This window comes from Miniopterus natalensis, chromosome 10 (assembly GCF_054644295.1).
Source record: "Miniopterus natalensis isolate mMinNat1 chromosome 10, mMinNat1.hap1, whole genome shotgun sequence".
Taxonomy (NCBI): domain Eukaryota; kingdom Metazoa; phylum Chordata; class Mammalia; order Chiroptera; family Miniopteridae; genus Miniopterus; species Miniopterus natalensis.
Window position 1 is genome coordinate 15,658,540 of NC_142090.1, and position 27,510 is coordinate 15,686,049.

Consider the following 27,510-nt stretch of genomic DNA (forward strand, 5'->3'; position numbering starts at 1 on the left):
ATTAATTTTGTTTTGGATTTATTGTTGCCAACATACAGAAATATGATTGAGGTGTTTGTTTTTTAGTCCTTTGTTTTTTCCATTGCTTTTTCAGAGAGAGTGGGAGGGAAGGAAGAAGGGGTGGGGAGTGAGAAACATCAATGTGAGAGAGAGACATGGATTGGTTGCCTCCCGCACGCACCCTGACTGGGACCAGGGATCAAGCCTCCAACCGAGGCACATGCTCTTGGCTGGAATCAAACTCAGGACTATTCAGTCTGCGGGCCGACACTCTAACCACTGCGCCAAACTGGCCAGGGCATAATTGAGTTTTGCATGTTGATTTTGTATTCTATAACCTTGGTATGGTCATTTGACTCCATTTGTGTGTGTGTGTGTGTGTGTTTCTTGGGATATTCTATGTACAGAATCACGGCATCTGTGAAAAAGAGTTTTACTTCTTCCTTTCCAAACTGGATGTCTTTAATTTCTTTTTTTTTTGCCTAATTGTACTGACTTGAACCTTAAGTACAATGTTGAGTAGAAGTGGTGAAAGTAGACATCCTTGTCTTGTCCTTGATACGAAGGGGAAAGCATTAAGCATGATGTTAATTGTGGCTTTTCAGAAGATGCCCCTTATCAGGTTGAGGACATTCAGCAAACTAGTTTTTTGAGAGTTTTTACCATGAATGGGTTTTAGATTTTGTCAGTTGCTTTTTCTGTATCAAGATGATCATGTGGTTTTTGTCCTTTATATTATTAATTTGGTATCTAACATGAATTGATTTTCTGTTAAACCAATGTATCATTCTAGGGATAAGTACCACTTAATTATGGTATTACGGGAGTCAGTTTGCTGATATTTTGTTAAGGATTTTTGTGTCTATGTCAGAGGGATATTGATCTTTAGTTTTCTTGTGAAAATTTGTTCTTATTGTTCCAGTAATGCTGGCATCATAACATTAGTTGGGAAGCAATGTGCCTACCTCACTTATTTTCTGAAAGAGTTTGTGAAAGATTGGTATTATTTCTGTACATATTTGATAGAATTAACCAATGAAGTCATTGGGACCTGTGCTTTTCTTTGAGGGAACATTTAAAATAACTAACTCATAGGTTTATTTAGATATTGTGTTTCTTCATGAGTCAGTTTTGGTAGTTTGGTATTTCTAGGGATTTGTCCATTTTATCAAAGTTATTTTATTTGTTCGCATATATGCCCTTATAATCATTGCAATTTCTTTAGGGTTTGTAATTTGTGTTTTTTCTCTTTTCTTCTTGGTTGGTCTAGCTGAAAGTTTGTCAGTTTCATTGATCTTTTCAAAGGACTAACTATGGGTTTCATTGATTTTTAAAAATTATTGTTCTTCATTCCAGTCCACTGATCTCTGCACTCATCTTTAAAATTAAATTTATTGTGGTAACATTGATTAATAACATAAGTTTCAAGTGTACAGTTCTCTGTCATCTGTATATTGCATTGTGTGCTTACCTCTCAGAGTCTAGTCTCCCTCCATAACCATATATTTTACCTCCTTTATACTCTTCATTCTCCCTCAGACCCTCTTCTTTTCTGGTAACCACCCTTCTGTTGTCTGTGTCTATGAGTTTGTTTTATTTTGTTCGTTTGTTTGTTGCTTTTTGTTTTATATCCCACACATGAGTGAAATTATAGTAAGATCTATATGACTTCCATCTGACTTATTTTGCTTAGCATAATACTCTGAAGATTCATCTATGTTGTCTCAAATGGCAGTCAGTATGTCATCCTTTCTTACGGCTGAGTAGTATTCCATTGAATATATGTACCACATCTTTATCCAGTCATCCATCAAAAAGCACAGAGGTTGTTTCCGTGTCTTGGCCACTGTGTGTAATGATGCAGTGAACATAGGAGTACATATATCATTATGAATAAACGTTTTCAGCATTTTCAAGCAGATACGCAGAAAACGGATTGTTGGGTCACATGGTAACTATTTTAACTTTTTGAGGAACCTCCATAGTGTTTTACGTAATGGCTGTACCAGTTTCCAGTCCCGACAGCAGTGTGTGAGGGTTCCTTTGTCTCCTCATCCTCTCCAACATTTGTTATTTCCTGACTTATAGGTAATAGCCATTCTAACAGATGTGAAGTGGTATTTCATTGTGGTTTTAATTTCCCTATAGCTTGTGAAGTTGAGCATCTTTTCATATATCTGTTGGTCATTTGCTTGTCTTATGGAAAGGTATCTGTTTAGGTCCTCTGCACATTTTTTAAATAAGATTGTTCGGATTTTTGTTTTCGAGTTGTGTGAATTCTTTATATATTTTGAATATTAGCTCCTTATTGGAGGTATTGTTTGCAAATGTCTTGACCCATTCAGTTGGTTGCCTTTCTGTGTTGTTGACGGTTTCTTCTGCTGTGCAGAAGCTTTTTAGTTTGATGTAGTCTCCATTCGCTTATTTTTGCTTTTATTTCCCTTTCCTTTGGGGTCAAGTTCATAAAATCCTCTGAGACCAAGGTCTGAAGTTTAATACCTGTTTTGTTCTATGTATTTTATTGTTTCAGGTCTTATATTTAAGTCTTTAATTATTTTTTGAGTTAGTTTTTGTGTATGATGTCATAGAGCAGTCTAGTTTCATTCTTTTGCGTGTGGCTTTCCAATTTTCCCATCACCACTTATTGAAGAGGATTTTATTTTCTCCATTGTATGTTTTTGGCTCCTTTGTAGAAAATTAGTTACCCATATACATGTGAATTTATTTCTGGGCTTTCAGTTCTGTTCTATTGGTCTGTGTGTCTGTTTTTGTGCCAGTACCATAGCATTTTGATTATTGTAGCTTTGTAGTATAAGTTAAAGTCAGAGAGTGCTATATCTCCAGCTTTGTTCTTTTTTCTCAGGGTTGCTTTGACTATTTGGGATTTCCTGTGATTTCATACAAATTTGATAATTTTTTGTTCTGTTTCTTTGAAAAATGTCATTTCGCTCTGATCTTTATTATTTCTTGCTGTGGGCTTGGTTTACTCTTCTTTTTCTAATTTCTTAATTGTGGAAGCCTAGGTTATTGATTTGAGGCCTTTCTTCTTTTCTGGTATAGGTGTTTAAAGTTATAAATTCCCCTCCAAGCATTACTACATCTCATAATTTTTGACTTGTTATGTTTCATTTTCATTCAATTTCAAATATTTGGTCACTTTCCGTTTGATTTATTCTTGATCCATGGGTTACTTAGAAATAACTTGTTTAATTTCCAAATATTTTGGGATTTCCCCATTTTATTTTTTGTTGTTGACTTACAGTTTAATTCAGTTGTGGTTGGGGAACATACTTTGATTATTTCTGTCCTTCTAAATGTATTGAAACTTGTTTTATGATTGGTATTTAATCTATCCTTGAAATGTCCATATGCACTTGAAAAAAATGTGTATTTTACAGTCATTGGGTTGAATGTTCTAGGTTGACTAATTGTTTTTCAAGTCTTCTATATCCTTGATGATTTTCTGTCCAGTCGTTCTATAGGTATAGATATCGCCAACTATTATTGTTAAATGATCTATAGCTCCTTTAGTTTTGTCAAGTTTTGATTCATGTATTTTGATGCTCTGTTAAATGTGTGTCTATGTTTATCATTTTTATATCATCCTGATGTATTGACCTCTTTCTCGTTATGAACTCTTTATCTCTTGTAATATTTTTGTCTTACATTCTATTTTGTCTGATGTTAATATAGCCACTTCTGATCTCTTATGGTTACTGTTTGCATGGCATATATATTTTCCCATTGCTTTCCTTTCATCCTGTTTGTATTTTTTAATCTAATGTGGTTACTTCTAGATAGTATATAATTGGATTTTGCTTTTATATCCTGTCTGGCAATCTCTGTCTTTTGGTTGGGGTGTTTAGTTGTATTTACCTTTGCCATTTTCTATTTGTTCTATGTAAGTCTCCTGTCCTTTTTGTTTTCCTCTTCCTCTTCGACTGCTTTCTTTTGTGTTAAGTAAACATTTTCAGTGTATCATTTTAATTTCTCTGTCAATATTTTTACTTTCCCCCTATTTTTTTCTTAGTTGTTACTCTAGGGATTATGATATACATTTTAATTTACCATAATCTACTTCAGATTAATACTAAATTCTAGTAAAATATAGAATCTTGGCTTTAATGTAGTTTCATTGTCTCTCTGCTTCTGTTTGCTATTATTGTCATGCATATTATATGTGTATGTGTTATAAATCTAACAATCTAGTGTTATAATTATTGCTTCATACAAGTTTATGTTCTTTTAAAGCAGTTAAGAGAAATGAAAAGAATGTACCTATATATCTTTTATATCACTATATATATTTGCCATTTCTAGTGCTCTTTATTTCTCCTTGATTATTCATATCACTGTTTAAAGTCAATATTTCAGTCTAAAGAACTTCCTTTAGCATTTTTAGAGAGTCAGATCTATTATCAGTGTATTCCCTCTGTCATTGCTTATTTGGGAATGTCCTTTTTCAGCCTTCATTTTTGTAGGATCTTTTTGCTGGATTAGAATTCATGCCTTTTTATTTCAGCACTTTGAATATAGTATTCTACTGCCCTCTCTTCCATCGATTTAGGTGAAAAGTCACCCGTTAATTATATTGATACTCCTCCATACAAGGTGATCAGGAGTTTTTTATCTTGCCGCTGTTAAAGTTTTCTTTGTCTTATGCTTTCAGCAGTTTGTGTCTGTCTGTGGATCCTTTTGTATTTATGCTGCTTGGGATTTGTTGTGCTCTTAAGTGCACAGATTAATGTTTTTCATCAAATTTAGGAAGTTTTTTGGCTATTATGTCTTCAGATATTCCTTTTGTCTTCAGATATTCCTTTTCTTCTGAGACCCCTATTGTGCAAATGTTGCTACACTTGGTCATATTCCATGGATCTCTAAAGCTTTATTCTTTTTCTTCTTTTTAAAAAAATTTTCCTCATCTGGATTATCTTAGTTTACCTGTCTTCAAGTTTACTGGTTCTTTCCACTGCCAGTACAAGTCAACTGTTGAACTGTAGATTTGAATTTTTTACTCCAGTTATTATACTTTCCAAATCCAGAATTTCTGTTTGGTTCCTTTAAAAAACTTATTTCTATCTCTATATTAATATTCTCTTTGGTGAGGCATGATTGTCATGCCTTTAATTCCCTTTAATTCTGTGGACGTGGCTTCCTTTACTTCTTTGAACATATTTATATTAGTTGACCTAAAGTCTTTGCCTAGTAAATCCAACATCTGGGCTTTCTCAGGAATGATGTTTATTGACTGCCTCCCATCCAACATCTGGGCTTTCTCAGGAATAATGTTTATTCCTCCCCCCACCCCCTATACATGGGCTATACTTTACTATTTCTTTGTGTGTGTGATAAATTTTGTCAAAAAATGGATATTTTAAATAATACAATGTGGTAATTTTAATAATCAGGTTTTCCCTTTCCCTATCCTCAGAGTTGTTGTCGCTGTTTGTTTAGTGGCTTTCCTGGGCTAATTGTGCAGCCTTTATTCTGTGTTATGTGCAGACATTGAATTGTTTGCTTGGTTAGCTGAGTCATCAGATAATGACTTGACAGATTTTCTTAAATGCTTTAAACCAGCATGTCTTTCACCCCTTCCAGAGGGCATTTTGTGTGTTGGGGCATACCTTCCCTGCTCTCGCAGTTTACAACTGCCTCAGGCTTCACTTCCTGCTTGTACAGAAGCATAGGTGAGAAATTAGGGCTCTGTCAGGTCTTTCCTGGGCATTTGCACAGCCTTCCACATCTGCATGGCCTTTTAGGTTCCTAGCAATTGTCAAAGCCCACTATTGACATCTTATTCCTCAGATTTCCCTTTTAAGTGTTTTTGTCCAGCTTTTTGTTTGCCCCAACTGGGACCACTGGCTCTGGCAAATGTAATGTTGAACAATTGCCACTGATTTTGAGGGACAAACTCCCTGGGGATATAGGGCCTTCCTCACTAAATGAGCTAGGAGTCAGATGAAATAAAGATTAGCTGCATGAATGGGGCTTTTCTAGGGAGCACCAGTCAGGTCAAATAGTGATAGTTCTCTGGGGACAGGGCTTTTGAGGGAGCTCCAAACCCATTTGCCTCCTCCAGTGCTGCTGGGCTTCTGCCTTTCATAGCTACTGGGATTGTTGCATGCCTTTGCTAATTTCTAGAGTGCTGAAAAAGTAGATTTTGAAAATTTATGCCGTTGTTCTCATTGTTTTTATGAAGGAATGGATTTTCAGTGGTCCTTCATCCATAATTCCAAAAGTGCTTTTCAGCCTTTCTGCTTTTAACCATTATGCATATTGCCTCTGTTGCTTTTGATATCTAATGATGGTCTATGTACATTTATTGACAGCCATGAAAGTCCACTCTTTGATTTCATTGAGAGCTGCTTGCGAAATAAACATGAAATGGTTATTTATGAAGCAGCTTCAGCTATCATCCATCTTCCTAACTGTACTGCAAGGGAGCTGGCACCTGCTGTTTCAGGTGGGTTGTATATTTGATAGCTGGCTTTTGTTTATATTCCTATGTTTGTTTTAAGCTCCATAGATCTGCAGAATAGGTATTAGGAATGACTTTTGAATCTTAGCTCTGTATATATAGCCTTTGCACTCTGATATATAAATGAAATTTTTAGTTGTTTCTTTACTTCTTTTCTGAAGTTATCATTTCCCCATATAAAACATTTAAAAAGTAACTTTAATGCCTACAGTTCTTCTTAGTGTTTAAAAAATCCATTTGCTCTTATAACTATAAATATTCCCACCATTCAGGTATTGATGGGTATACTAATTCTTTTTGAAAAAAGAATAAACTTTGTATTCTATATTTAAAGTTTTTATACCTTAATAAAGGGTATTTTTCTATTTTTGATACATTATTCATGTGAATTTTTGATGCTGTGATCTAATTTCCTTATGCATATTTTGAATGTGATTGTTCATGCACTATATTTTCAGTTACATGCTCTATGATTAAATGAGCTATAGTTGCAGTGATCTTTTTTCTTTTCTAGTTCTTCAGTTGTTCTGTAGCTCTCCTAAGCCAGCTTTGAGATATGCAGCTGTGAGGACCTTGAACAAGGTAGGTGTCCCTTTGTTATTGACATTTATATCAATGTTTGATTGAGAAACAATTGTGAAGTATTTGACTTTCTCTCCAAGTAAATATGATTTATTGGCTTCAGTTCTATAGCATCTCACTTGTATTTGTGGCCTTAGGTATGGCCATTTTCACTATTATTCAACTAAAGATTATAATTCACTTCTGACTTTTAAGCACTGTATAGTCAAGAGCCACGCTGCCCGGCCGGGCGTGGCTCAGCGGTTGAGCATCGACCAGGGATCCAGGCAATTGGGGTTCGATTCCCAGTCAGGGCACATGCCTGGGTTGCGGGCTCGATCAGTGACTCTCTCATCATTGATGTTTCTATCCCTCTCTCCCCCTCTCCTTTCCTCTCTCTGAAATCAATAAAGATATATTTAATAAATAAATTAAATAATTTTAAAGGTGAGATTGATTTTAATAATATATTTTATTTACTCTAATATATATAAAATGTATTAACATGCAATCAGTATAACGTTTTATAAGATGTAAGATGTATTTTGCCTTTTATTTTTTCCTACTAAATCTTGCACATCTAGTGTTTATTTTATATTTACAGCATATCTCAATTTGGGCAAGCCACATTTCAAATGCTTAGTAGTCACATGTCGTTATTGACTACTGTACGGCATGGGTCTAGAGGATGCAGTACCAAAATACAGAATCAATTAAATAACCATAGAATTTTTAAATGAAAGTTTAATATGGTAGAAGACTCGTCATAAGGTGGTATGTGATTGATTATGGATTAATTGTATGAATAATTGGACAAGAGAGAAGTTTAGAGTAGCCAAGGAAGAAGACTTTATAGAACAGCAATGTGAATTGTATTTACAAGAGTTGATATAGGGCCCAGCCGGACATGGCTCAGCAGTTGCGCGTTGACCTAGGATCCAGGCGATCGGGGTTCTATTCCCTGTCAGGGCACGTGCCCGGGTTGTGGGCTCAGTCCCCAGTTGGGGGCTTGCAGGAGACAGCCGATCAGTGACTCTCATCATTGATGTTTCTGTCTCTCTCTCTCTGCCTCTCCTTTCCTCTCTCTGAAATCAATAAAGATATATTTTTTTAAAAAAAAGAGTTGATATAGGTCCACATTCCTTCATCTATGCTCTTGGAGCCAGATGTGTCTCAGAATTCTGTATTTTGTGAAATTTAGAAAGTTTATATGACGCTATCTCTTAGGTTACATACTAACCCCATTGGACCTGGAGCTATACCCCACCATTAGATACGTTAATATTTCTGCACGATACATATGACTATGCTTGCTAAGTGGAATAAATTAAGACTTAATTAGTGTTACATTAGTTTGGATCGTATTTTGCTGTTAAGTGAATTTTGATGCCAATACTTTGCTGTTTTCAAATCTTTTTATTGCTATAGGCAAGGAGGTAAATGACATCTACAAAAAGAAACAGAAGAATGGCTGATATATTTTAGTGACCATGAGCAATCCAGTTTGGATGAAGTTTGCTTGCTTAAGTACAGAAGTGTTTTCTAAGTGATAAGATATTAACAGTCTTTGAGCAGTATCTACCATGCAAGGTCCCATTTCCAGAGATCCTAACGTCTAGTCCAATAGATATCCATGTACACATGTACTGTAGGGAAAAACAGGCCAACTGTAATAAAAGACAGATATTGTTAGAAAGGCCATAGAAACCTAGGAAGAGAAAGTACTCTGCTGTACTATGACTATGGTTGTTAATCATTTATCAAATGGTATATCATACCTTTTTAATTTGAAACATTCTTGAAACAATTACTTTTAACCTATGTTGTCCCATTTAGATTTTAAAAAATTACTTACCTTAAATTAAAATTTCTGTTTTTCTCTTCTTTCATTTTTTAAAATTCTTGCCTTTATCGATAGCAATTTGCTTAATATTTTTCTTGCCCTTCCACAAGGTGGCAATGAAGCACCCCTCTGCTGTGACAGCCTGCAATCTGGACTTAGAAAACTTGATCACAGACTCTAACAGAAGCATCGCTACCCTGGCCATTACTACACTCCTCAAAACAGGAAGTGAGAGCAGTGTGGACAGACTCATGAAGCAGATATCTTCTTTTGTGTCTGAAATCTCAGATGAGTTCAAGGTAAGAGTTTAAGTGTGATTATGTTTTCTTCCAGTCTCTCTGGCTTTCCTATTTCTTTACAGTGTCTTTTGATGAGCAAAAGTTTTAAATGCTTATGAAGTCTAATTTATTAATTTTTTTGTTTCACAGTTATTTCTTTCTGTGTCCTACGAAACCTTTGGCTATTTCCAGGTCTTAAAGATATTTTCTTATGTTTTATTCTAAATGTTTTATGGTCTTAGCTTTTACATTTTGGTCTGTGATCCAACTTGAATTAATATTTGTGTAGTGTGTGTGATAAGTTCAGTTTTCCCCCATATTAATATCCAGTCATTCCAGCATAATTTGTTGAAAAGACACATTGGTGTGCTTGGGCATCTTTGTCTGGAAAGCAGATAACCATATACTTGTAGGTATATTTCTGGGCTCCTAATCATATCCTATTGATCTTTTTGTCATCACTATGCAAATACCACACTCTATTTATTATTGTAGTTTTATGGTACCTCTTAAATGTCAAGTAGTGTGGTCTTCCAATTTTGTCCTTCTTTTAATATTCTAGTTCCTTTGCATTTCCCTATAAAGTTTAGAACCAGCTTATAACTTCTATAAAACAAAGCCTGCCAGAATTATGATTGGGGTTGTGTTGAATCTACAAATCTATTTGGAAAGAACTGACATTTTAACAATATTAACTCTTCTAGTTCATGAATATGGTATACCTTCCCTTTATTTAGGTTTGTACTCTGAGCAGTGTTTTGTAGCATTTATTCTACAGGTCTTGCACATCTTTTGTTAAATTTATATCTGAATATTTTATGCTTGTGATTCTACTTTATTAAAATTTCTATTTCATTGTTTATTACCAGTATATGAAAAATCTTTGTTTTTTTGTTTCTAATTTTTTTACTTTTCCATAACTTAGTATCCTTCCTAAGTACCCTTGTTAGTTTTAGTAGTTGCTATATATTTTATACATTCCTTAGGATTGCCTATATAAATAATCATGTTATCTGTTAACGGAGACAGACAGTTTTACTCCTTCATTTCCAATCCAAGAGCTTTTCCTTTCTTTTTTTCTTGCCTTATTAAAATGGCTAGAACTTCCAGTACAGTGTTGAATAGAACTGGTGAAAATGTTAGAGATAATCAGAACAGTAAATCTCAGTTAGAAGAATTAAAGTGGAAAGATTTTATTCTTTTTGTCTTCTCAGTCAAAGGGTATAATCGGTGCTATTTACTCTCTTCTAGTATATAACTAGTCTTTTAAAAAGCTAACTTGGCCTATATATTCAAGCAGACATTTTGGAAAACTTATGAAGGTCATTTTGTAGTATAATTTATTGACTGCATCTCCTATGCTTGAGCATTGAGATAGTTTGCAGTATTTTGCAATTACATAGAATGCTGCAATGGACAACCTTTTATGTATGTTTCCTCAGAATGTTGGAGATGTATCTTTAGGGTAAATTCCTAGAAGTCCATATGCTAGGTTGAAGGGTAAATAAATATGTAGTTTTGAAAAAATGCTAAGTTCTACCAGCAGTGTATAAGAGTGTCAGTTTCCTTGTAGCCTTACCAATGGAGTGTATTGTATTTTGATATTTTGTGAACCTGATAAATGAGAAAGGGTATCTGAATGTAGTTTTAATTTGGGTTTCTTTTATTATGAGGGAAGTTGCACATCTTTTCTTATTTTTTAGAATCATTTAATATTTCTTTTTGAAATTGTCTGCTTATCTTTTCCCCATTTTCTATAGGATTTTAGTTTTTTTATTTCCTCAATTATTTAGTTTTTTGTATATTAGGGGTATTAGTTCTTTATCCATGACAGGGGTGGGGAACCTTTTTTGGCCAAGGGCCATTTGGATATTTATAATACTGTTCGAAGACCATACAAAATTATCAACTTAAAAATTAGCTATAAAGAAAGCTCCTAGATTTATTGAATTTCGGGTCCCACCTGCAGTTGCCTTGGCAGGGACAGACTAAATGATTCGGACGTTCCCTACCCCTGATCTATGAAATATGTTATGTTTTCTCCCAGTTTGCCATTTGTCTTTTAACTTTTTTTTTTATGATGTCTTTTGTTATGCAGAAGTTTATTTTGATGTAGTCAGATTTGTCAATCTTTTCTTTTAGTGCTTTGACTTTTGAGTAATAGAAAGCCTTTCCCTTCAGATTATAGAATCTGAATGGTTGAATAAGAATTCACCCATGTTTTCTTCTAGTATGTTTATAGTTTCATGTTTTACATTTACATCTCTGATCCATTGGCTTTTATTATTATGTATGATATGAGAAACAGATCTAATCTCATTCTTTTCCAATAACTATCCTGTTGCCCTTAACCCCCAATTTTTATTCAATAGACTGTTTTTGCTCAAGTTATTTGAGATACCATCGTCAACATATACCAAAGTACTACTGTATGTACTTGGGTCTATTTTGGGGCTTTCTATTTTATTATGTTCTCTTTATTGATACATCGCTAACATGTACTATAGAAGCTTTGTAGAATGTATTAATATCTATTAGCTGCCTCTCATAGCTCTTTATTTTTATTGTTTCCCTAGCTAGACTTACATGTATATTTTTCCTTATGAACTGTAGTGTTAACTTGTCTAGCTTCATAAAAATATCTCATTGGCATTTTTATTGGGATCACATTAAATTTATAAGTTAACTTAGGGTAGAACATATTTCTTTTTTAAAAAAATTTATCTTTATTGTTGAAAGTATTACACATGTTCCCCTTTGTCCCCCATTGACCCTTTCTACTGCACCCTCCCCCCCCCGCTGCCCCAGGCCTTCACCACACTATCGTCCATATCCATGGGTTATGCATTTATGCATATAAGCTCTTTGGTTAATCTCTACCCACCCATCCACCCCTGCCTTCCCTCTGAGATTCCCCAGTTTGTTCCATGCTTCTATGTGTAGAACTTTCTTTCTTTCTTTCTTTCTTTCTTTCTTTCTTTCTTTCTTTCTTTCTTTCTTTCTTTCTTTCTTTCTTTCTTCCTTTCTTCCTTTCTTCCTTTCTTCCTTTCTTCCTTTCTTCCTTTCTTCCTTTCTTCCTTTCTTCCTTTCTTCCTTTCTTCCTTTCTTCCTTTCTTCCTTTCTTCCTTTCTTCCTTTCTCCCGTTCTTCCCGTTCTTCCCGTTCTTCCCGTTCTTCCCTTCGTTCTTTCTTTCTTTCGTTCTTTCTTTCGTTCTTTCTTTCGTTCTTTCCTTCCTTCCTTCCTTCCTTCCTTCCTTCCTTCCTTCCTTCCTTCTTTTTTTAAATATATCTTTATTGATTTCAGAGAGAGGAAAGGAGAGGGAGAGAGAGAGATAGAAACATCAATGAGAGTGTCATTGATTGAACCCGCAACCCGGGCATGTGCCCTGACTGGGAATCGAACCCCAATCGCCTGGATCCTAGATCAACACTCAACCGCTGAGCCACGCCCAGCCGGGCAGAACTTATTTCTTAATGTTGAGACATTTTAAGCAAGAACAAGGGATATCTTTTAATTTATTGAAGTCTATTTTTGTGCCTTTCAGAATATTTTATAATATTTTTTATTAGTTTTGAATGTCTTTAAAATGCTTTTCCTAATATTTTATCTTTTTGTTTTTGTTATAAATGTCCATTATTTCTTTTAACTAGTTATTATTCATGCAATGAGTAGTATTGCTTTTGCATTTTAATTTTATATCCTGCTACCTTGCTGAATTATTTTCTTGAGTTAGTTTTATGGTAGCTTCTCTAGGATTTCCAGGAATACTGTCATGTCACCTGTAAATATAGTTTGCCCCACCAGCATGGCTCAGTGGTTGAGTATAGACCTATGAACCGGGAGGTCACAGTTTGATTCCCAGTCAGGGCACATGCCCAGGTTGTGGGCTTGATCCCCAGTAGGGGCGTGCAGGAGGCAGGCAATCAATGACTCTCTCTCATCACTGATGTTTCTATCTCTCCCTCTCTCTTCCTCTCTCTGAAATAAAAAATAAAATAAATGTGACTCCAAATTAAAAAAAAAAAAAAAGTTTTGCCTTTTGTTTTCTAATTCTTATTCCTTTGTTTTCTCTTGTCTAATTGCATTGGCTCATAACTCCATAATATTGTTAAATAATAGTCGATATAGTGGCATTCCTATATTATTTCTGACCTTAATGGGAATGACTCTTGGTGTTCTCTGTTAAGTAATATGTTGACATTAGGATTGAAGTGTGTGCATGTAAAATGAAACTATCCATCCCTTCCTATTTTATTTTTTCAAGAATTTTTATTAGGAATGGGTGTTGGATTTTATCAAAGGTTTTTCAGCACCTATGGATATAACCATATGATTTTTCTCTATAGACTTATTAATATGATGCATTATATTAACCATTTTTCTAAATTTGAACCATTATTGCATTCTTGGTATAAACCCCATTTCATCACAAAATATTATTTTCTTACAGTAGAGTTAGAGTCTGTTAGCTAATCTATCCCTTAGAATTTTTGCATTAATATGAAAAAATCACTTCCATTTAAACTTTTTTTGTTTTGCATATATACCATTTTTATTAGGTTTAGGTATTATTGCTTCATGAAATGACTAAATGTTTGCCCTGGCCAGGTGGCTCAATTGGTTGGGCATTGTCCCATACACCAAGAGATTGTGGGTTCAATTCCCAGTCAGGGCACATACCTAGGTTGCTGGTTCAGTCCCCATCAGGGTGTGTACGGGAGGCAACTGATTGTTTTCCTTCATTTTCTATGCTATGAAATGGTGTGTGTAGATTTGAGACTATCTGGTTGTTGAGAGACAATTCCCAGTTCTCCATGGGTTTCTTGCATTTCTGCACACTTGCAAGTTAGGCAGTAACACCCTTTATTTCCTACTGTCCCAGCTTTGTTTCCTTTGTGTAGTGCAAGGTATCTTCCAACCTTAGAAAATATAGTGTCTCCCCATAAAGGTCAGATTTCCATACAGCCCTAGAAGATACAGCTAGCTAACTTCTCCCTGTAGAGCAAAAAGCAAACATGCTCTACAAAAACAAAAATAATGTTTCCCTTCAGAACAAAGGACCAGCATGCTTATTGCCCATTGTAAAATATTCATGCGCCATACCTCAGGGTTCTTCTGTAATGCAACTGACTGCAGATCCAAGTGTTATCTGGCCATTTTGTATTGCCCTATGGGAATTAGGGCTCAGGAAACTGGCCCCCAATACTGATACTGTAGCTACTGCTATTGCTGTGAGTAATTTACTGTCTTTTATGTCTGACCTCAGTTTTGTTTTCTACAAGCATCAATGAAATTGTGACAGGCTAACTTGTTAGCTTGCAAGTAGGGTAACATCTCAAGCCTTCTCACTTGACACTGGTCTTTAAAGTTGTGGTAAAATTCTCCTAGAAACCATTTTTTGAAGTAGTTCCTTGGTAACTTGCTCTATTTTTTTTTTTTATGGAAATCAGTCTATTTAAGCTTTTAATGTTTACTGTTCGATTTAAAAATTTTATGTGCTTATTTGTTTGGAGCAAAGGAATGGGGTCTCACGAGTGAACTTTTATTTTCCCTTGAGATTTTGCTTTCCTGAAGGACCATTGTCATTTTAAATAACTACAGCACCTTCTTAACTTGCAGTAAATAAGAAAATATGCTTAGTAGCTAAAGTTATAAAGATGAATGTCCTTTCTGTGTTTGTTTTTTTATGGCTGGTAGTTGTACAGTCATTATAAAGGTGCATGGCCCTTCTGTTTGTTTTTCTACAGGTGGTGGTTGTACAGGCAATTAGTGCTCTCTGCCAGAAATACCCACGAAAGCACAGCGTCATGATGACTTTCCTCTCCAACATGCTCCGAGACGATGTAGGTGGACTATTTTGTAATCATAGGAAGTTGCTCTCTTTAAATTCTCACGATTCCCATTAAATATCATGGTATTTAAAGCAGCTTTCTTTATCATCTCAGCATGCCTCTCAAATAAAGCACTCACTTCTGGTTGCTGACTTGCCATTACTAAACATTCTATTGCTTTAGTTTTCCCTGGAGAAAAAACACTTCTGTTTCTTTCATAAAGGAAGGGAAATGAAATTTTAATATTATAAGCATGAACCTTGGAGTATAAGCATTTCTCCAAAAAGCATCCTCAGAACGAATGGCTGTTTTCTCTTTTGCCAGGGAGGCTTCGAATATAAGCGGGCCATTGTGGACTGCATCATCAGCATTGTGGAAGAGAACCCTGAGAGCAAAGAAGCAGGCCTGGCCCACCTTTGTGAATTCATTGAAGACTGTGAGCACACTGTTCTGGCTACAAAGATTCTCCACTTGTTGGGCAAAGAGGGCCCCAGAACGCCTGCTCCCTCCAAGTATATCCGCTTTATTTTTAATAGGGTCGTACTGGAAAATGAGGCTGTCAGAGCTGGTAAGTCATTGGAGCACTGATGAGGATGTCACTGCTGAGCTTTTGCAGTGCTTACCTCAAGGGGGTGGTGATGAAATTGGAAAATGGGCCTGCAGGATCTACTTGATGGTGGGGTCTTGGTGCATACTTAGGCCCCAGGTATGCAGCTGTTTCTCTGTACCCCATTGTCCGTCCTAATTCTGCCTTATATAAGAGACAGGTAACTCTTGACTTTCAGTAGGATAGGAATACTGTGATGGCATCATCCACTTTTTCAGAGTTAGAGCCATAAATATGAATGAATGTGTGTGAAATTTGTGTGTGCGTGTCTGTATATTTTTAAGTGTCTTTTTAAACAGGTCTTAGGAATTTTTTTACTTCCTCCTCCCTAATCATTTCTTCTTCTTAGCATATGAACAGGTTCAAATTTCTTCTGTTAAAAATATAAACCCTCCTTTGATTAGCTGTCTCTATTTAGCTACTGCCTCTACTTCCCCTATCAGGTAAACTTGAAGGAGCCACTACCAGCTGCCTCATGAACTTATTTTCCATTTTCTCTTCAACTCACTATAATCTAGCTCTCTTCCTTAAAAATCCTCTGAAGCTATTTTTTAAAAATATCACTTATCAGCTAGTTGGAAAATCAAGTTAGACACTTTAGTGTTTTTATCTTTGTTCACCTCTCAGTCAGTTTAATGTACTATTGACTAAACACTTCATGAAACTCTCTTTCCCTTGGTTTCCACAATAGCCTACATCTTTCCATCACTCCTCAGACTTATTTATAGAGCTCCTTTTCCATTCCCTAAAGTAATAGTTTTCCTTAGGGGTTTGTCTTCTTAACATACACATTTTTTCTGGTGATCATTTTCAGAGCTCTACTGATAGGCAGTAACATTGCAGTCATGCCTCTTTCCTGAACTTGTATGTCCAACTATCTAAGACCCTTCAAATTCAACTTGAAATTCAGACTCACCCAAACTGAGGTCTTCACCTTTATCATCCACTCAGTTGCAAAGGCAGAAACTTACTCCACTGTTTTATAACCTGCATCTATTCTTTGGGAAAATTCTATCAATTCTGTGTCCTTAATATTTCTTCATTCTCTTTTCCCTCTATTTTCACGGATGCTGCTTTAGGCTCTCATTCATTTCCAGTGCCCACCTAGTCTGACTGCGTCCAGTCTCATACAGATCCGGTCTGCTGCACACTCTACTACAAAAATGGACTTTGCATACAGAGGCTTAACAAACTTAATGAAGCACACTCTGTTGCTAATACACACGTTTATCCTGTATTTAACATCTTTTGATAATAACTTGGAGGCTAAACCAGAGCCTATTTTTCTTTTATCTCTGGTCTTGCACTCATCTACTCCTGCTCTCCAACACTGGTCCTGTTCTTCAGCCTTCTTTACCTGTGTCTGCTTCCAGTGTGACACCATGCTTTCTCCTCTGGGCTCAGGGCCTCTGCACTTACCATTCTCTCTGCTTCTAAAACCGTTTTCCTTCCATTTCCCTCTGGCTAATGCTACTTGTTCAAAACTTAGCTCAAGTAAAGTGCTAACTTCTTATCTCACTTCTCCACCAATTCTGATTTCAGTTTCTTTCTTTGCATTCACTTAGCTGTCTGGATATAGTTCTCTCATGGGCTTACTGTGCTGTGTTGTAATCATCTTTTTACTTACCTGTCTTTCCCACTAAATTACAATTTCTTCAAGTCAAGGGCTATGCCTTTTATCTTTCTACCCCCAGCACCTATCACAATTCCTTACATAAGTTAGGTGAGCAATAAATCTTTGCTGAATGAAGTGAATTTTAATAATAGAGCATCTTTTTATGCTTGGAGCTGGTTGATACTGCAGCTTAATTATATCAGTATCAACTGATACTGATATCAGTATAATTATATCAGTATATAAGAGGTTGTCGTTGGGGTGGAGGATAGCTCATAAAAGAAATAACATGATTTTTTCCTATGATGCATGGAGGATTTTCCTGTTCATAGCTCTCTTGGGTCTGCAGATTTCTGTTTATGCTTAAATGGATCAAAGAAATAAGATCAAGAAACAATAAAACAATAAGAGTTTATTCCCACTGAACATGAGGAAACTTCTCTAATTTTTTTTGTATGATTATTACTTAACCCTAGAAACCAGTATTTATGTTGCTTCATTTTATGCTTCATTATAGCTGCTGTGAGTGCTTTGGCTAAATTTGGGGCTCAGAATGAGAACCTTCTCCCAAGCATTCTTGTACTCTTACAAAGGTAAATAAAAGAGCATCTTTGTTGTTGTTTTGTTGTTTAAATAAGAACTGCCATATGGCTGAATAGAGAGTTCCTTATTGTACCATATCAAATGCAGTGCAGGGCCTGAGAGTAGAGCTGATGGAGTGAGGGGCAAATGGCATTTTTGTTCTCGTAATTTTGTATATGTTAAGTAAATATAAAATTTGATTTTGAATTTCTCTTTGTATGATTTTGAGAAAGCAACTTAAATGCATGTGCCTCAATTTGTATATTAGGGGCTAAATAACTTCAAAGTGAGTCACTAAGTAGAGTTGAAACTATCAGCTTTTCAAGGTCTCCATGACTCTCTATTTGATGAAGAATATACTTAGCGTTAGCAAAAACTGATTACATCTTATTATTGAAGTGGAAAAATGATAAGCCAAAGGTTGGCTGGGTTAAATGAAACAAATTGCCCTGTGAGTAGTAACAGTGCCTGGATTTTGAATGCTTTTTAGTATCTTTAGAAAGTCTAATATTCCCATTTCTTAATTATAAAGAAGTCTAAGTCTTTACCAGGATCATGTGTTTGCAGATCCAAGAAAAGACTCCAAACTGCTATCTCATGTTACTGTGCTCTTCCTAATGATTTCAGTGCCTACTTATGTAGTGCTTCTGATTCATAATGACACCATTTCTTTACCAATTGAGAGTAGTCCCCAAGATTTATGGAGATTTTAGGATCCACTGTTGGCTGTTGCTGAGTTCCTTTATAATACAGGTAGTGTCAGCTGGCCTGATTGAGTTTTTTAGGTATGGTGGTAAAGCTCTTGGCAATCTTTAGGGTGCTGTGACCCGCCTATTTGTATCCCCTGGACAGGTGTATGATGGATACTGACGATGAGGTACGGGACAGAGCTACCTTCTATCTGAATGTGCTGCAGCAGAGGCAGATGGCACTGAATGCTACATACATCTTCAACGGTCAGTGAGAGCCAAGGATGCAGACAGAGACACTTTTGCTCCCCAGATGGTGTCTTGGAAGCACATCTTATGATTTGTATATGAGCTGATTTCACTAGGCAAAATGCTTGTTTTATGTCTTTGAATACACGTCCATTTCTAGGGAAGCCTAAAGTATGTAAAAGCCCAGAGAATATTGCTTGCCCCTGGTCCCCTTGAGCTCCTTCTTAGGTGGGTTTCCCTTATCCCTTCTTTAGCCTCTCATTGTTCCCATGTGGCTCAGTTGCTCTCTTTTCTGGAAGGTACTTATATTTTGTTGAAAATGTTCATGCTCTGCTCCCATGCTTCCTTGGATGCAATTATAAGGAAATTTTATATAATAGCCTTTACATTTAATTTCTTATGTTATAAAGTGTGTGGTTACATTTTTCCCCTCCTTCAGAAAGCGTAGATAAATCTGGGCCTATCTGGGTCCTAGCATTGGCAAGAAGTTATAATGCTGAGATTTCTGTTTCATAGGTCTGACAGTGTCTGTACCAGGGATGGAAAAAGCTTTACATCAGTATACATTGGAGCCTTCAGAAAAACCCTTTGACATGAAATCTATTCCTCTTGCTATGGCTCCTGCCTTTGAACAGAAAGCAGGTAATGGGAACACTTCACTGTTAGTTTTTCTATGTTTAAGTAGTGTTATTAGCATATTTTCTCTAGTACTTCCTTTGTTTGTTTAATTGTCACTCTATTTTTATTAGGTTTTAAAAAGTTTTTCCTGGTTTTTGCCTAAAAGCTAAAATGTGAAGTGTAACCCAGATTGAAAGTTTTTTTTTTCAGGGCTCACTATTACGGCATTTGAAGTTAGTTGTCATTGTATCTCAGAGCAGTAATTGTGCTGTCACCTTCTTTTATTTTCTGAAGTTGGTAATTTCTTAATTTTGCTATTAGAGGTTTATCTAGAAAGAATGTATGGGACAAGATCATAAAAAAATATTCCCAAGGAATATCTAACTTTAAAACTCAGAAAAAGAAAGGAACAAATGTTCAGAACTGAGAATGAATGATCTTATTAACTTTAAACATTTTCAGTTTTCCTGTTGATACTATTGAAGTAATTTTTCCTATTTGAATCATGAGAAGATTTACTTTATAAATTGTTCCTCTTAAGAATAGTTTTTGTACATTCTGGCCCATTTAATGCAAATTCTATATTTTTAGAGCTTGCTTTATTGTATCACAAAATATGTTCACTAAATATATTTTAATTTGAACGTCCCTCTAAAAAAAAGTGACAGAAGCCTACTGGTGTTTTTAGCAATGGCTCCTTTTATGTCTGCTAGAAGTTTCTGCCCTGATGCCTTTCTCTCTGTGTTTTCAGCTTGATAGTGGGAGGGAAGCTCATTTGATTACTCATATCTGTCTTTCTAGAAATCACACTTGTGGCTACTAAGCCAGAGAAGTTGGCTCCTTCCAGGCAAGACATTTTCCAAGGTATGATAATTTGATGGGTAGAAGTAATAGTCTGCACCCTAGGCATTGTAAATATAACGAAGTCCATTACTTTCATTCAGTTTGATGAATTCTCAGTGCAGGAAATCTTTGTGTAGCTGAATATTTGTTGTCATAGGTTACAGTTGCTGGGGCTACCTGAAGTCTGTGGGACATTCCAGTTGTCAAAGCTAATGTACTAACTGGGAATGTTGTTCTTACTTTGTATCTTGGTTAACAGGGAACTCAAATTCTGAGAGATTAGGAATATAGGGTTTTTTGCTTTTAGTAATTGAGTATATATACTCTTAAAATATTATTTTAGTAAAGCTTGGGGACATATTAGAGTGTTCAGTTATTAGTAAGGTTCTGGAATCTCAAAAGCGTTATAAGCATCCAGAATAATGTCTTTCTCTGTCTTCGCATTTTGGTCTCTCCCTTCTTTTCTTTCCCTTTCCTTGATAGAACAATTGGCTGCTATTCCTGAGTTTATGAATCTGGGACCCTTGTTCAAGTCTTCTGAGCCTGTTCAGCTTACAGAAGCAGAGACAGAATACTTTGTTCGTTGCATCAAGCACATGTTTACCAATCACATTGTGTTCCAGGTGAGATGAGAGCCCTGACTGGCCCCTGTGGGGGCTCAGTATGCTTGGAGACAAGTATTAACTCCCCTTTAGTTTTTGATTCTAGTACTCTTATAGAGAATGAACTTGGCAGCATTTCTGGTTTTCTTTCCTAACTCCCATGGCTGCCATCATATGATGGGTTAAAAACTAAAAGGACTTAAAAACAAAATGTCTGAAGAAGTTGGACAACATAAAGTTTAACCTGTTAAAAAATGATCATCATTTAACATCAGGGTAAATAAAGTGGGTTGTTCTAAAAACTTAGCTTCTAAGAATCAAATTGAAATCCTTTAAGCATCTGCCATCTTGTTTGGTAGAACTAAGTCTCAGGAAAGAGGAAAAAAACTAGTGAATGATAGAAGCCCCAGAGCCTCGAGGATAAGGCTTCCGCAGTTCCTAAAGAAAAACCTTAGGAGGAAGCCCACAGTGCTATTTAGAGAGGGAAGGGATAGTGAGTTCCAAAACTGAGTTGTGGGTTCTGGGTGGGAAGGAACAACTTCCTTGCAAACCCCTCTTATCCTTCATAATGTTTTTCTGTTTGCTGACTTTCAGTTTGACTGTACCAACACTCTCAATGACCAGCTACTGGAGAAAGTGACAGTGCAGGTGGAACCATCAGATTCCTTTGAAGTGCTATGTTGTATCCCAGCTCCCAGCCTCACTTATAATCAACCAGGAATATGTTACACTCTTGTTCGCTTGCCTGATGATGACTCTTCAGCAGGTACTAACCCATAGAAGGGAAGAGAAAGTTATATGATTAAGAATGCATTACCACTTGAGCTCTTAAATGTCTGGACACATTCGGGGTTCAAGAATATGGTTCTTTTCTAGAATTAAATGTAATTATAATGATGGTATATTTCTAGTTATAAAATTAGTGCTGCAGAAATATTATTTATAACTAAATCTCTAAGTAAAATTTGCTGGACATTTAATCTTAAAAGAGAAACTGAATGTATACAGGGGTACGCCAAGAAGGACTTCAGGCTTCCTGGTAGAACAGTGTAACCACTGATGAGGGTTCACATACCTGATGTCTCCTGTGAAGGAGTATGACCTACTTCTCCCTGGTGTTTCTTTCCAGGGCATCCTAAGGACTTTTTATGGCATTTAAAAAAATATATCATTTTTGAGGGTCCTGTAGCATAAGGCTGGCATCTTGAGAGTATGTCTCAGCCCAGTAAGTGTCTTAATCAACATTTGTGTATCCATGTTTGAGAAAGGCTTATAATTCTTTCCTTGACCCATGTGGAGTCTGGGTGGGGGAGGGGGTTAGCTTCTAGTGCCCATAATAGTCTTTACAGGCTTGGGGATTTGAAGTCTTGTGACACAGATCTTGTGAATGTCCAGTATGTGTTGTACTTGATATCTTTTCCCCATTTTCCCACCTGAGTGCTTCTCTTCCCATATTCACTGATGAGTATTCACAGTTACCCGCTTTTTACAGAAATAAGCACAAGCATTGCATTTATGTTCTGAACAACTTTTATTATTAGTACAGGAAAAAGCAATTTTTACTTCTAGTACAGGTAAAAACAATTTTTCTAGTACAGGTAAAAACAATTTTTACTACTAGTACAGGAAAAAACATAATAGTTAACAAATATTGGGGAAAGTACAGAGTTACAAGAAATCATAAAAGTACTAGTGAATTGTTATTCCTGGTCATCATTCAGTTACTTTTGGGGCTTAATCTGCCTTCTTTTAGCCCCTCTCCGAACTCCCTTTTTAGATGTTGGTTCTGGGAGCCCCTACTCAATCTTATCTATGGGATGATAGACCAGGCTACTCACTCTAGCACGAGGTAGATTCAAATTGGCACTGTTGCTGGGTCTGAATCCCAGGTTGTTCCCTCTGACCCCTGGGTGCAGCCACCCTGGATCCATAACCCGCTGGGTTAGGAAGGCACTTTCCTATCTGGCCTCTAGGATTTCTCCTTTGAGAATGAGGCCATCCGACTTCGACCTTTCATTACCTCCCTTATCCCTGTATGAGGTTTCTCTTGTTCCGTTCCTTTTTAGCTTCACTTTCTCTCCTGGTCTCTTTCCCTCTAGCTAGACTTGTCTAAAGCATGTCCACCAACCAGAAATTTAGCTGGCTGTACTCTTATGTAAAGTTAATTGTATTTACTCTTGTTCCAGACCAGTATCTGGGCCCAGTCTTAAAGTAGCCCTCTGGCTTGTGCCGGCACCCTGGGATACTCTGTACTTTTATCAATTTTTTCAAGTAGCCCCCTCTCCTTGTTTCATAATTCTTCCTCCCATGGTACTTCTCACCAAGTTTTTGGTTTTTAAGAAATGCAGTTACTTCCCCACTTAATTTTAGAGGGAAGTGAAATGCTTGAACCCATCAAAGAATCTAGCTCCTCCCAAATGAGAATACTAGCTCTTTCCATTTCCCAGTTTCCCTTGGATAACTGATAACTCAGGTGCCTCACAGACCCCAGGAAATGTCTGAACAGAATACAGTAGTTTTACAATATCAAAATACATAAAACAACAATATCAAAATTACGGCAGTTACATATAGTTCAGGAGAAACAACAACAACAACAGAAAACATTTCTACTAAGAGAGTAAGTATAAGGGAGGTTTTCTAACCCCTCTATTTAGAGTAAGGGGTTAATTTCTTTTTAAAACATAAGATGTTACAAATTAGCCCAAAGGTTTCAACCTTTGATCTGCTTGGCTCTGGGCTCTTTTGCTTGATGGTTTGTTAGTATTTTATTTATAAAAATTTGGCATTTGGAGAATTTTTTTTCTTTTCTGTTAAGTTCAAAGGGTTTGCTGATTGGTGCTAAAAGTCAGTTATAAACTCTTGTCATTGCGTCTTGGAGAAGAGAAATGGTATTTTGTCTTGGGCTTTTCAAAGTGTTGAGTTGATTTATATTTGACCCATCATTTACCTGCTTAAAAACAAATTCCTGTCTATTCCTTTGTCTTTGTCAGAAGTTCTAAAATTTTTAATCTATGGCCAATCCAAAGTCTTTGCTATAAAATGAATAGATGTGAGATACCAGGACATAGAGGGTAATAAAAGTCTTTTACCCACTCCTTTTTTGCATTTTCCCATTGCAAATATGCCAGATTTTACCAATTACTTGAATATCTCTACATCACCTCTGTTTTGTCTCATCTCAGAAAATATATTTTCCTTATAATCACGGGAAAAAAGAAATTATATAAATCGTGATTTCCTTCAACTTGAAAATTGTATAGCATAATAGAAAGGAATATAAGTTTTAGAGATAGACAAATTGGATTTGAATTCTGACTGCTACATAAGACTGTGTAACCATGGACAAGTTATTTGATCTCTCTAAGCCTTTCATCCTTGTTGTAAGGATGAAATGGCATTCACTAAGGTGATTAGCATGGTGCCAGACAGAGAGTAAACACTCAATAAACAGAAGCTATTATTGTTTCAGTTCTGGAACTATCCACTTTCTTCTTTTACCCTCCTTAAAAATCAAGTCTTCCACAGTTCAAAAGACACACACCCTCTAATCTCCAGAAAACGATCTTTGTTTTATCTTTCAACTTTCCCATTCTCCCTTACTTTATAAGTGTATAAAAAATCTACACCATCTGAAAAAATTTACTTTAACCCAATGTCAATATGTCACCATAACTCCTTCCCTCAAATTATGGGAAATCTGTAGAAAGAGTAAGTCTCAACTCAGTCCTACTTATTGTGTCCTGGCCTCCAACAATTTACTCAAAAGTTTTTAGAAAGTCTTCAAGGCAGCATTCTTTCTTAGCATCCTTTTGCATTCAGCAACTTACTTCCTGATGAATATTTACTGCACCAGTAACAACATACTTATGCAGCAGTCTACAAATGTTTCCCCAATTTGGACCTCTGTAATATCCTTACCTATTTAATTTTATGTTCGATTACCTATTCAGAACTGTTCTAATCCCTATACTTTTATTATTGGACTGTCAGGCCTTACTGCATCATATTTCTCATCTTTAACCATTTCAGCATATTTAAATAACTCATTTAAAAAGCTCCAATAGAAAATATCCATACTAAGATCAAGTTTAACAGTACAACTATATTAGGGATGCTGTCTCTCAAATAACAATTTATAACTCTTTCATGTATGCTTCAGTTCTCGACTTTTCTGCCTACACTTCTTTAGACTTCCAGGTTAACTTGAGCTACCATAGAAATGTGATGGACGACAAACTCTTCTCTGAATCTGTAGTCTCTCTTCCAGATTTGTTGTTCAGTTTTAACTATATTAACTCCTGATACTCTGTATTAAATCTACAACTTCAGTGAAGTAAAATTGATCTCAGAGTTTTTTACTTTGACTCACCTCCATCCACTCACTGGGATTCACATTAATTACCCTTGATGAAACTTTTTACATTTTTTCAAGCTAAGTGCATACTTTGAATTTTTATTCAAACAGTAAAACAGGGTGGAACATTACTTTTATCACCATTTTCCCTGTCTTTATCACTAGAATTCTTATCAATCTAGCCTTAAATCAACATTCCTCCAGTTTGGCCCATTAGGAAATTGTCCGGGACTCCCAGTGTGAAGCCTCCTGTTCACCTCATTCATCTTGTAACCCATCTACCTTTCATCACACATGTTGAAATGTCTAGCATTCCCTCTATACATTCAACCATTTGGTCATCCTGTTTCGTGTTCGCCTTTCACACCATCATCATCCATATCCATAAACTTTATTGCTGCTTTTCTGAAATGATAACTCTATCCAGAATGCAGTGTAAACATGGCATATCCATTCATTTCCTCTCTTTGCTTTTGGCCTTAGAAAAACCCTCTGCTTGTTTCACCACCCAGGCTTGGTTCAAAATCTGCCTGGCCTTTGAATGGATTCAGTATGTCAGCGTGTGAACTTCCTGCCTTCACTTACTCTTTTGACTCAGAACAGTGCCATCCTTTTGAACACATCTTCAGCTTTAGCCATCAGAGGTACTAGTGTTATGAGGATTGCTGCTGCTCCTTCTCCCTTCATGAATTTATCTCCATATGACCGTTTGTTTACCTGAATTTACCCACTTTAATATGATTATTTGATAGACATTTTAGGTAGCGACCAATTTCCATATGACAATTTCTTTTGATATATTTCTAATATTTCCTTTAGGATATGTAGCTCATAGCTCCCTCCATTGGGATCCATTAATTGTGATCAAGTTTAACAGGCAACATGGTGCGTCATAATCATTATAATGTTCCCCAATAATTCTAAGAATAATTTAATATGTATACTGTTGACTTAATCCCAATTTAATTTTAACCACTTCTTTCCACCTTTCCTCTTCTAGTTTTTATTGGAAAAACATGAACTATGTCAACCATCTATTGTCAACTGTGCATATTTTATCAGTGCCAAATGCCATTCTTTCAAAGTCCATTTGATTGCACTATACTGCCCTTATTTATACTTAGCGATCCTATAGCTTCTCCCTCTGTAAATATTCTACATTGTCTATTTTCCCATAAAACAGTGCTTGCCCACAGGTAAAACAGACACCACCTACCCTTTCTTATATCCATTAGTATGCTCCTACTGTCTGGCTTCAGTAGTGAACAATCCACCCCTCTTGTTCTCTGAGATCTGCCACATCCCCAGATTGTGGGCTCTTCAGGCTACTTTGCCCTTTGCAATGCCCCTTTACCCACCTAAACCCCTCTCACAATCAAAAGGTTTTCTCCTCTCTTCCATGCCATGCCATCCCTTTCTTGTCCCACTGCCAAACCTTAAAACAACTCAAATCCTATCAGCTGCCTTCTCATGAAGCCCGAGATCCCCTGTCTCTCTCTTTCTGTGCTGGGTGCAGAATAAACCTCGCTTGGTCGATCCTCTGCCTTTTCTCCCCTTCTTGTATTCGAGGACCCTCTGCTTCATCTTCGACATAGCATTCTACTTTTCATGCCACCTGCCAGCCATGCAGTAAGTTTACTGTTTTTTTCCATTGACAATTCCTCCCTTCTTGACCTGCACTCACACTTCATCCATTGCCAGCTTCATTGTCCTCAACCAGCTGTTACTGAATCCAGCTGCCATGTACATTGAGCCCTAAGCACCCACCTTTTCAGGTCTGCCATTGTGGAAAAGGGCATCACTTCTCTGGGCTTCTCCCTGACCTTCCATCATTTTACCATGTCATGCCCTGACAGGGTTGTAGTCAGCATTTTAAAGGCTCACTATCTCTACACTTCATCTGCCTTGTTCCTCTTCCCACCTGTCCCTGTTTCTCATGTGCTTTATATGCTTTGTGCTCTTCTGCATGGGCTAGCTCACACCTTTCTCATGCTCGGGAGGCAAAGTTCCTCAATTCTCCATATACACTCCCATCCTTAGGTTCTTCACCATCACTCTTGGCTCAGTGGTGCACTTTTCCTCTCAACAAACCTAACCTTTCATACCTGCGAAGTGCCATCCATCACCTACCCTTTTTCACTGTCCTAGCCCATTGGGCGCCCTCTCCTCTAACACATTCTCCTAGTGTATGAGGCAGTTCACTTGAACTCTGACCTCTGGGCAATATTTTTATTAATTCTGCTTCATTCGTAGCAAGAAACTGTCCTACCTGAGCCATGAGACATTCTTTCAGCTTCTATCTGTGGATCCTCCTGCTAGATTCAGCAGATTGCTCTCCTGTGCATTCCTTCAGGATA

The 27,510-nt window shown here is 36.5% G+C and overlaps 1 protein-coding gene across 1 annotated transcript in view; it reads left to right on the forward strand.

Moving 5' to 3' along the window:
- Positions 1-27,510, forward strand: part of COPG2 (coat protein complex I subunit gamma 2) — a 267,346-nt gene that overhangs the window by 50,107 nt on the left and 189,729 nt on the right. Inside the window, exons 10-20 of the mRNA XM_087821015.1 lie at positions 6,330-6,463; positions 6,993-7,060; positions 8,993-9,181; positions 14,908-15,003; positions 15,316-15,559; positions 17,731-17,806; positions 18,648-18,751; positions 19,250-19,375; positions 20,153-20,215; positions 20,678-20,817; positions 21,391-21,562. Of these exons, the coding sequence (XP_087677141.1) occupies positions 6,330-6,463; positions 6,993-7,060; positions 8,993-9,181; positions 14,908-15,003; positions 15,316-15,559; positions 17,731-17,806; positions 18,648-18,751; positions 19,250-19,375; positions 20,153-20,215; positions 20,678-20,817; positions 21,391-21,562 (1,412 nt within the window). The remainder of the gene's footprint in view (positions 1-6,329; positions 6,464-6,992; positions 7,061-8,992; positions 9,182-14,907; positions 15,004-15,315; positions 15,560-17,730; positions 17,807-18,647; positions 18,752-19,249; positions 19,376-20,152; positions 20,216-20,677; positions 20,818-21,390; positions 21,563-27,510) is intronic.